The 11,719-nt window shown below is 37.2% G+C and overlaps 1 protein-coding gene across 5 annotated transcripts in view; it reads right to left on the reverse strand.

The window, feature by feature from the left end:
* The window catches only part of LOC106871661 (mitogen-activated protein kinase kinase kinase kinase 4-like), a 277,960-nt gene that overhangs the window by 100,900 nt on the left and 165,341 nt on the right, over positions 1 to 11,719 (reverse strand). For all 5 annotated transcript variants that reach the window (XM_052970406.1, XM_052970404.1, XM_052970405.1 and 2 more), the window contains exons 9-15: positions 11,195 to 11,267; positions 8,746 to 8,803; positions 8,366 to 8,420; positions 7,484 to 7,562; positions 6,237 to 6,406; positions 4,712 to 4,793; positions 3,489 to 3,733 (exon numbers count right to left, since the gene is read on the reverse strand). In XM_052970406.1, the coding sequence (XP_052826366.1) occupies positions 3,489 to 3,733; positions 4,712 to 4,793; positions 6,237 to 6,406; positions 7,484 to 7,562; positions 8,366 to 8,420; positions 8,746 to 8,803; positions 11,195 to 11,267 (762 nt within the window). The remainder of the gene's footprint in view (positions 1 to 3,488; positions 3,734 to 4,711; positions 4,794 to 6,236; positions 6,407 to 7,483; positions 7,563 to 8,365; positions 8,421 to 8,745; positions 8,804 to 11,194; positions 11,268 to 11,719) is intronic.

An 11,719-nucleotide genomic window follows, 5' to 3' on the forward strand; every position in this document is an offset into this window, starting at 1 on the left:
ACACACACACACACACACACACACACACACACACACACACACACACACACACACACACAAACATACAAATATATATATTTTAACATCCACTTCTTCAATACTTGCATGGGTCAGACAGAGATTATTCATGCAGATATTCTATGACCAAGAGTTCTTTTTGCCACCAACCCTCACCAGTTTCCAAAGGAGATAATGTATTTCCACAGAATATTGGAAATGGTATTGATAGTGACTTCAAAGTTTTGGCTAGCTGTCCTCATCAGGTATGTGTATGTTACATATACACATATCATCATTATCATCATTTAACATACACTTTTCCAAGCTTGCATGGGTTAGATGTAATTTGCTGAGGCAGATTTTCTATGGCTGCAAGCCTTTCCTATTGCCAGCCCTCACCTGTGTCCAAGCAAGGTAATATTTCCCCAGACATGTTTTTTTTTTCATGCAAGACTGGAAACAAACAACAACACTTGTATTATGGCAGTTCCTGTTTACAACCATCATATGATGTCCAGACAAAGGTACACACATACACACACACATGTTCAAACAGACACATACAGATAAATATATATTAAAAACAAATTCAAATATCTCTAACAAAAACCAGTCAAATGTTTAATGAGTTCCTCGTATATAAAAACCAACAATTTTCGGAACTAATAAACAGCTAGACATTTCAGGATTGACTTGTCATCAAAACAATAAACCAGAAATCTTTTGTTTGTGTCTCATTCTTCAATAAATAGTTGACATTTCGTTATATACACTGCAATCAATAAACAGTTAGTTGGCTTTCTTTGCCAACCAAACTACTTAAAAAAATAAACACCACCACCACCAATTCATTTATGCGTTGTTTAAACATTCAATCACAAATATACACACACACACTCTTACATACTGAAAAGTAAATGACAGTCAGTCAAACATCTTAAATGGTCACTCACAAACATTTTTCTATCGCCCCCCCCCCTCTCCCCAAACCCAAACAAACAAACTTATAATGTTCTGAAATTTTTGAAAAATTCCAACACCAATGAAAACACTAAAAGAGCATAACAAGTAATAATTGGTTTGAATTTTAGCACAAGGCCAGCAAATTTGTGGGGTGGGGTAAGTTGATTACATTGACACCCCCCTCCTTCCCCTATATACATATACACCAACCACTCTGAGAGTGTAGTGGCTACTTTTTATGTGTCGCTGGCACAGGAGCCGGTCAGGGGATACTGGCATCGGTCACGATCAGTTGGTGCTTTATATATATATATATATATATATATATACATACATCATTTACTTTTTATCTTTTATGCTTCTTTAATTTCAGTCATTCGACTGCCACCATACTGGGGGGAGTGGGGCGAAACATCACCTTGAAGGGTTTTATTTGAATGAATCAACCTCACTACTTAAAGTTTTATAAAGCCTGGTACTTATTCCATCGGTTTCTTTCGCTGAACCACAAAGTTGTAGGACATAAACAAACCAACACCAGTTGACAAGCAGTGGTGGTGGGAAAAACACAAACACACATATTGACATAAACCCATATGCAATGGGCTTCTTTCAGTTTCCATCCACTCGCAAGGCTTATTCAGCCTGGAGTGCCAACGGAAGAGGCTTGCCCTGAGTGCCTGCCGTGGGTGTGAATCTGGAACCATGCAAACTTCTTACCACACAGCCACACCTAAATACACACACACACATCTATATATATATATATATGTGTGTGTATATATGTCCAATCCAAGCCAGCATGGTAAATGGATTACAGCAATGAGAGAAAGACAGAGAGGGGGTGGAGAAGAGAAAGATAGAATTAGAAAGATTTTAAAAGTTATATATCATATCATATCATATCATCTGGTGAAAGCAGCTTTTCTTAAAAAGTTGACCAAAAAAATCTCTTTTACACGTTAAATATAACGAGAAATTCAAGATAATTACTGTTTACTTCAAACAGTTCTTCAAATCTAGAAACATTCTCCACACTGTAATCATCTTAGAGTATTATACTAATTAAACACTTCTCAGCAATTACTGTGAGTTAGGTGGAAATCTTTTTGTCGTTTCTTCTTCAAGTGGCTTCTCCAGAGAAATTACCGAGTTAATTAAGAAAGAGATAAACTGTATTAACTTGAGTCTATTTATCTAACAGCTTTCGAAGCTTATGACGACAGATTTAACAAGAATTAAACAAGCTTTTTGGATTAATAAGAGAAAAAAAAAAAAAAATGCCAAATATTTTATCAGGCGTAAAAGTAATGTCTTACCCAATTTTATTGTGTATGGGGGGGGGGGTTACAGCCATATTGGGAATATTGACAGATTAATAATGGCTTCAAATTTTGGAACAAGGTCAATAATTTTAGGGGGGAGGGCCAAATCAATTACCTTGACCCCAGTATTTGACTGGTATTTTATCAACCCCAAATAGATAAAAGGCAAATTTGACCGTGGAGGAATTTGAACTCAGAATGTTAAGACCCAGAAGAAATGCTGCTAAGCACTTTGTCTGACAGACTAATGATTCTGCAAGCTCACCAATTATGTTATTTTATGTTGATTTGGTCATGGAACAATTAAATGTATTCAAAACCTCAAAGCATGCTTTTAAGGGCTGGTACGAAGCTTCAGTTTTATGATTTTAAACAGAGAGGGGTAACACACACAAACTCTCTCTCTTCCCTGATAGGAATCCTACATATTGCAGATGATATTGTATCAAGGTGAACTGGGATGATCTGCCTGGAAACCCAAGCGAAAGCGCCCCCAAACGATATGAACAGAAGATCTCATGAACTAGTAGTCCAATATATTGTCCACAAAGAAATTTTGCTTCCACAATATTTATTTAACCAGATACAATAAACTGCAGCTATTGACAAGCAAAAACAAGCAAAATTTAACTTGTGTCAAACAAACTATGTGGTCAACACAAAATACATGAATTAGTCAATCTCAGAACAAATTACTCTAAAAGTAACAAATAATATTAGACTAGTCATATAACGATATAAAATGTGCCAATCTCTAACTGTAGATGGAATCTGTGATAGAGGTAGACCCAGGAAGACATGGGATGAGATGGTGAAGAATGATCTTCAAACTTTGAGCTTCTCAGAGGCAATGATTGGTGACTGAGACACTTGGTGATGTGCTGTGCTTGAGAGGACCCATCAAGCCAAGTGCAAATGCGTCATTGGACTGCGGCTATGCTGGGGAACTGATTTGAAGGGCTTACTGAAGTTTGGTATTTATTCTATCAGCTTCTTTTACCAAACTACTAAGTTACAGGGAAGTAAACAAATCAACAACGGTTGTCAAGTGGTAAAAGAGACACACAGACATATGTACATAAAGGGCTTCCACACAGTTTCCATCAACCAAATTCACTCAGAGGGCATTGGCCAGCCTGACATTATAATAGAAGCCCAAAGATGAACATGCAAATTTAAGGAATTTCACGATAAACTTACTTATTCCATGAGGTGGGTGATAGCGTTTGGGATGATCTGACAATGGTGGATTCGGAGGCTGGAACGGGCTGGATGCTGAAGCTGGTCGAAGCAGTTGGCCAGACTGCGGCCGTTGAGCTTGATAACGCTGCGCATACTGTACAGGAGCGACTTGGTGATGACGGATCTGTTGCCGAGATTCTCGTTCTTGGATTTGCTGGAAGTTGCGTTTCAGCGTAGATTCACCAGGTATTTGTAATATTGAGCTGAAAGAAGATAGAAAAGTGAAATCAAATTATAATTCAATACCTCTGACAATGAAGGCAAATTGTAATTAAATGAATAAGCACAGATATGGCTGTGTGGATACAGAGTACGCTTCATAACGACAAGGTTTCAGGTTCTTTCCCACTATCTGACTCCTTGTAAGTGAAATTGGTAAATGGAAATTGTATGAAAGCTTGTTATGGGTAAGGAGAGATTGAACCTGAATCCACATAGTTGCAAAGTGAACTTCTTAACCACCAACCTCATCATCAAGCCTAGTTCACATGTAGGCTCTATTGTTTCTGTGCAGTGCTGCATAGGGGTTCAATATCAGTCTGCTTAAACTGTTGTTATACTTCCAGAAGCACCAACATTATAATATGGTCCTTACATATATCAATAAATGGCCTGGTCCACCAAGGAGAAATATATCTTAAGTCAATAAAAATTATTTTTAAAAAATCAAACTCAGAACAAGCAAAGTAAATAAACCATATAAAGGAATTCAGGTCTCTGGTGTTTAAATAGGACATTCTTGAAATTATTTACAATTTCTTGATTGTACAGTTTGCTGCATTCTATAAAAGCATTGAATGCCAAGGTTCTTTTTAAAAACCACTTCAGCAATTAGTAAGGAGTGACTAAGGAGTGGAAATTAATCCATAGATAGCAACTAATCATCATCATCATCGTTTAACGTCCACCTTCCATGCTAGCATGGGTTGGACGATTTGACTGAGGACTGGTGAAACCGGATGGCAACACCAGGCTCCAATCTAATTTGGCAGAGTTTCTACAGCTGGATGCCCTTCCTAACGCCAACCACTCAGAGAGTGTAGTGGGTGCTTTTACGTGTCACCCGCACGAAAACGGCCACGCTCGAAATGGTGTCTTTTATGTGCCACCCGCACAAGAGCCACTAACAAAGGTAAATTATATCTTGTAGATAAATATGAAGTTAAAGACATCGTACAAACCTCGATTCTCCAGGTAAAGCATTATCATCTTCTTCTTCATTGTCACTGCCTTCATATTCATATTCTGTCTCATGATCATCAACTGAAGTGACAAGGACAATAAATAATACATAAGAAAAATATTCAGAAAAAATGTTATCAAAATACAATGGACACACACACATACACACACACACAAACATCTTTAAATAGGTCTGCTCCAATATAGATGACTGGAAATACTCAATAATTTAGAATCTTAGTTTCATATATTTAAATATTTTCTCTAACTGTATTTTAAAAATATCTTTCTATTATTATTATGCTAACACAATCAAACATTGTATTTTTTTATATTTTGTATATTAAATGACTTCTGTGAAACAGGATTACCACTATAACGGGACGATTCTTGACTATGTCACAGCCAATATAAACCTACACATACACAGAGAAACACTTTACAGTTTGTTAGAATCTGTTCACATTATCAATTGATAAGTCTAATGTACAGGTCTGTGAACAAACTGACACATCAGGTGAATGCTCTCTCAATGAAATGGCTCTACTGTTAGACAGCAGCTTAAATCACAACGCCAATGTCAACAAACTGAACTATGACAGGGTGATCTTGGATAGAAAAGCTATCTATAAAATACTTCCAGGTGGAGATGGTTTCTGGGATAATATGGTGAAGACTTGCTTTCAGTCATTAGACTGCAGCCATGCTGGAGCACCATGTTGAAGAATTTTAGTAAAACGAATCAATCCCAGTAATTATTTCTAAGCCTAGCACTTATTCTATCAATCACTTTTGCTAAACCACTAAGTTACAGGGATATAAACACACTGATTGTCAATTGGTGGTAGAGAACAAACACAGGCACAACCACACAGGCACAATCACACACACACACACACACACACACACACACACACACACATTTGTATAAAAGGAGCACTCTGTTGATTATGACGAGGGTCCCAGCTGATCCAATCAACGGAACAGCCTGTTCGTGAAATTAACGTACAAGTGGCTGAGCACTCCACAGACACGTGTACCCTTAATGTAGTTCTCAGGGAGATTCAGTGTGACACATAGAATGAGACAAGGCTGGCCCTTTGAAATACAGGTACTACTCATTTTTGTCAGCTGAGTGGACTGGAGCAATGTGAAACAAAGTGTCTTGCTCAAGGACAAAATGCGTCGCTGGGAACTGAACTCACGACCTTACGATCGTGAGCTGAATGGCCTAACCACTATATACAACAGGCTTCTTTCAGTTTCCGTCTACCAAATCCACTCAAGGGCTTTGGTTGGCTCAAGGCTATAATAGAAAACACTTGCCAAAGGGACTGAACCTGAAACCATGTGGTTGGGAAGCAAGCTTCTTACTACACAGCCACACCAGCACCTATATCAAGTAATTTATTTTTCTCTATGGAACACAAGGTAGGGAGCTGATTTATTTTGAACTTCTCAAACGTTCTAAATTCTTATGACATAAATATATAACCATGTAATCCAATCAGAGTGTAACTTTACCTCTTTTGTTTTTCCTGTGCCGGTCGATCTGGTCTTTGAGCTGAATACGCACTTGCCTTTCGGTGGGTTGATCTCTGATAAACGGGTGTTTCAGTAACTGTTCTGTATTAGGTCTCTGAGTATAGTCTTTCACCAAACAAGCCTCTACAAAACTTTGAAACTTTGAGGACCTTAAAGAAACAAAAGACAATGAATTTCTTTCTCTTTCTGCTTTTTAAGATGTTAAAATATTTTCTTTACTTTCTTTTTTTTTTTTAAGATTAAAGCAAACACACATATTGTAGAAACACTGCCAGATCAGATTGGAGCCTGGTGCGGCCTCCTGGCTTGCTAGTCCCCAGTCAAACCGTCCAACCCATGCCATCATGGAAAACGAACATTAAATGATGATGATGAATGTGAGAAAACAAAGAACAGCCAATGAAGATATTACTTTCCCAAAGAGTTTACTTAAAACGAGCTATTTAATTTTAAAAGAGATTATTTTGAAGAGATTAATTTATCACCCCCTTCCCCCACCACCTTCACTACTTTGTCTTCCGTTTTCGAAAGGAATCTCATTTACAAATGTAAATGAGTTCTGTTATTGTTTTACCGGAGGTCAGATCTGGTCAAGCAATCATGATCAAGACACAAATTAACTGTAACCATTTCATAAATAAGTTGTTTTTTTTTGGGGGGGGGGGGCAAACAATATACCTAGGAGTGCATTAGTCAATGTGCCTTCCCTTTTAAGACAAAAGAATATGATTTAGTTATTATTTCTAGCAGTTCAAGTAACTGCACAAAGCATTTGTTGGCTTCAAAGGAATCACGTAGTTCTCTGATGCGTGCAAATATTACATGTGCCATAATCTCATTTCGTTTTCCGAACCAATACTAGTGCAAAAAAGAAATGAAATTATGAGGAGAATTTTCAGATGTGTTGACACTTGGGTGACTAGTGACCATCTTCAGTCAAGAATATGTCAGGAATAACTTTTATAATTGTGTACAAACACGTTATCTTCTTGAAACTGCTCTCCTTTCTTTGTATCTTTCAATTGTAGTTGTTATATTCATCATTCTATTTGATTCTATAAGCAATATATACTACAACCACGTCTACAAAACCTTCATCCTGACCAATGAACTATCCACAGACACCAAGAAACTAATATGAGATTAATGAAATCATCAAAACTAAATTTTCATCATATAGAATGCAACCAAAAAAAAAACAATTACAAAGGAAAAATAAATTATACCATTTGCGAGATTTGAGTCGAGGAGGTGGAGATCTTGGGATTAGAAACAAAGCTCTCATCGGATGCATATCACAGAGGGCTGAAATAAAGATAAATTCCATGTAAACTTTTTTTTTCTTTGACAAAGGATCAAAATCAAATTCAACACTATTTACCAAACTCTACTTAAGGTAATTTTCTCACCCACATATTTATCAGTATCCAAGGTAACTAAATATCCATTTTATTTAACTGTCAAATTCCCAACAATGTTTGTTGTTTCTTTATTAATATGCAACGCGTGGAGGCGCAATGGCCCAGTGGTTAGGGCAGCGGACTCGCGGTCATAGGATCGCGGTTGCGATTCCCAGACCGGGCATTGCGAGTGTTTATTGATTGAAAACACCTAAAAGCTCCACGAGGCTCCGGCAGGGGATGGTGGTGAACCCTGCTGTACTCTTTCACCAAAACTTTCTATCACTCTTACTTCCTGTTTCTGTTGTGCCTGTAATTCAAAGGGTCAGCCTTGTCACACACTGTGTCACGCTGAATATCCCCCGAGAACTACGTTAAGGGTACACGTGTCTGTGGAGTGCTCAGCCACTTGCACGTTAATTTCAGGAGCAGGCTGTACTGTTGATCGGATCAACTGGAACCCTCGACATCGTAAGCGACTGAGTGCCAACAAACAACAAATATGCAACGCAAAGTAGAGTTCATCTATTTACATGTTTAAAATGCTTAAAATATTGGAGAAACAGATACAAAATAATAATGATAATCAAAAATCATAAAGATTTTTAGCTAAAGATAACTAAGTAAGGATATACATAGTTTGCCAGAAATTATGTTCTCTGTATTGTTATTAGAGACAAAAATTTATAAAACATCTGCAATACTTACGAGGTTTACCTTCTGCCATTTCAATGGCGGTGATACCCAGCGACCAAAGGTCACTCTGTAGAATAAATGAAATAAAAACATATTCGATTAACACCTTTTCTACTTTAATGAATAAATGGCGAACAGAGATATCAAGGTTTAACCCATTACCATTTAAACAAACCATACCCAGCCCAAATATTCTGTTTTATGCAGAAACCAGTCAAATCCAACCTCTCAAACCTACCCTACAATGTCATTCTAAAAATAAGCAATCACAGCACAGAAATCTGAAAGCTATGAAATGGATGCATGATTAATTCAAAGCAATGAGAATAAATATGTATTACATTTGACTGAGTAATCTGAATGCTAAAGGGTTGAGAAGGATAGAAACTTACCCTATTATCATATGTAGCATCAGGGTTTTCATCACAGGCAATAACTTCTGGTGCCATCCTGGAATAGTTAACAAAGATAATATTCAGTGTTGCATATTGAGTATTCAGTAGCAAAAAGCAAATTCCTGGACAGAGAACTCCCAACATTGCTGAAAGATCTTAAATTCATAGGTTCTTGAGAGTAATAGGTAAAGCTCTAATAGTATTTGAAGTAAATTCTATAATATCGTGCAAGATAATATAGGCACAGGCATGGTTGCGTGATTAAGAAACTTGCTTGGCAACCACATGGTTTCAGGTTCAATCCCACTGCGCAGCACCTGAAGCAAGTGTTGTCTACAATAGCCCTGGGCTAACCAATACTTGTGAGTGAGTTTTGTAGATGGAAACTGTGTAGAAGCCTACTCAGTGTGTGTTGTGTCTGCTTGTCACCCTTGCCCTCACACTTGACAACCTGTATTGGTCTCTTTACACCCACACAATTTAGCAGTTCAGTGAAAGAGACCGACAAGGACTAAACTTAAAAGAATAACCTTAGTACTAGGGTTGATTTGTTTGGCTACAATCCTTCAAGACAGTGCCCCAGTATGGCCACAGTCCACAAACAGAAACAAGTAACAGATAAAAGACAATATAAAGCCATAATGGCTATGTTCAGTTGGCATATTTGGTATGTTTGTCCGATGTGATAACAATTCTGCCAGCTCACCATTTTTGGTGACTTATAAATAATAAAGTATATAAATTCTGTGATGTAAGTTAACACAATGGTTCCCAAAGTGAGCGGTATTACTAAGTTATGGGGACGTAAACACACCAGCATATTTAGTCAAGTGACGGTGGGGGGGAAAACACAGACACACAAACATATACATATATATATACACAACGGGTTTCTTTCAGTTTCCATCCACCAAATCCACTCACATGGCTTAGGTCGGCCCAAGATGTCATGCAGTGGGACTGAACTTGGAACCATGTGGTTGGTAAGCAAGCTTCTTACCACACAGCCACTCTTGCGCTATATCATAATAGCTTAATTCCCATTCTACTTGAAGTTTGCAAGTAAAAGAGAAAAAGATAAATAATTTAATTCATGATTTAACATTATACCCTGTATAGGAAAAACAAAGAGTAAATGGTTATTATATACACAGAATAACCAGGAGACATATATGGAAAACAATACAATAATATTCTTTACAAGATAAGAGAACTTTTAATCGCCTTAATTTCAAGGCTTACTGATAGAGAAGGCAATAGATCTGATCCATAAAGCAAACTCCTTCAGAGAGTTTATTAAATATAGCCAAAAGTAGGATTTAATCAGTGTTGATAATTGGATTAGAATGGTGTTAATCTCAACATGAATGGTTCCCCATGGAAATATGGCCTGGTCACAGTGATGAAAATTTGTGTGGAATTGGAGAGCTTTCAAAGAAGGAATAGAGTTGTTTTGCTTTCTAAGACAAAAAAATAAATTATATATGATGCAGTAAAGCAAATCCATGAATGAATGAATGAGAATGAATGAATGAATGAATGAATGAATGCATGCATGGACAGATGCCTACATGCATATATGCACGATGCAGTGTTAACAATATTAATGTAATACAACAGGTAAAATAGAAGAACTACAATCAGTGGTTAAAAGCATTTGAAAACCGAAGTTAAGATGAGAAGAGAAAATGATTAATACAGGTGGTAGTGGGCACAGGTATCAGGCCTTATTGTCACAGGAAGTAATGATCGAATCAGAAAGTTGTGCAAGTTGGGCTAGGAATAATAATATTATTATTATTATTATGGTGATGATGGCGGCGGCGGCGGCGGTGGTGGAGCTGGTGATGGTGATGATGATGATGATATCGATTTCAAATTTTGACACAAGGCCAGTAATTTTGGGGAAGGGAATTGAATCAGTTACACCGACCCCAGTGTTTAACTGGTACTTATGTTCATCGATCCCAAAAGGATGAAAGACAAAGTTAACCCCAGCAGAATTTGAACTTAGAATGTAAAGACAAGTGAAATGCTGCTAACCATTTGCCTAACATGCTAACAATTCTTTTCTACTCTAGGCACAAGGCCCGTAATTTGGGGGGGGGGGCTAGTCGATTAGGTTGACCCCAGTACGTAACTGGTACTTAATTTATCGACCCCGAAAGGATGAAAGGCAAAGTCGACTTCAGCAGAATTTGAACTCAGAACGTAAAGACAGACAAAATACCACTAAGCATTTCGTCCGGCATGCTAACGTTTCTGCCAGCTCACCGCCTTACAACGATGACAATATTGGTGGCAATGATTTTGATGATGGTATAGTGTCAGTGATGCTAGCAATGAAAGGTAAGGTGGTAGGGATGTTGGTGGAAGTAATCGTGATGGTGGTACTTCGAATATTATTCTCAAACCAATTAATGAAAGACAATAGATTGCAACCTACCAGTAAGGCGTTCCAATAAATGTGTTTCGTCTGCCAATAGTCTTGTCTAATTGAGCACTTACACCAAAATCCACTGCAAAGAAAGAAATGAATGTTAGTTTCACAAAACGTGGGTCATTAGCAGCACTACTTTAATAGTGTGATAAGTAAAATGCTGGTTTCTAATTTTGGCACAAGGCCAGCAATTTCAAGGAAGGGAGATTAAATCGATGGCATCAACTCCAATGCTCAGCTGGTACTTACTAAATCGACCCTGAATGGATAAAAAGCAAAGTCAGCCCCAGTGGAGACTGATATTAAAATATTAACAGTCTGATATTAAAATACTAATAGTCTGATATTAAAATACTAATAGTCTGATATTAAAATACTAATAGTCTGATATTAAAATACTAATAGTCTGATATTAAAATACTAATAGCCTGATATTAAGATACTAATAGCCTGATATTAAGATACTAATAGTCTGATATTAAGATACTAATAGTCTGATATTAAGATACTAATAGTCTGATATTAAAATAT

This window comes from Octopus bimaculoides, chromosome 9 (assembly GCF_001194135.2).
Source record: "Octopus bimaculoides isolate UCB-OBI-ISO-001 chromosome 9, ASM119413v2, whole genome shotgun sequence".
NCBI classification, from domain to species: Eukaryota; Metazoa; Mollusca; class Cephalopoda; order Octopoda; family Octopodidae; genus Octopus; species Octopus bimaculoides.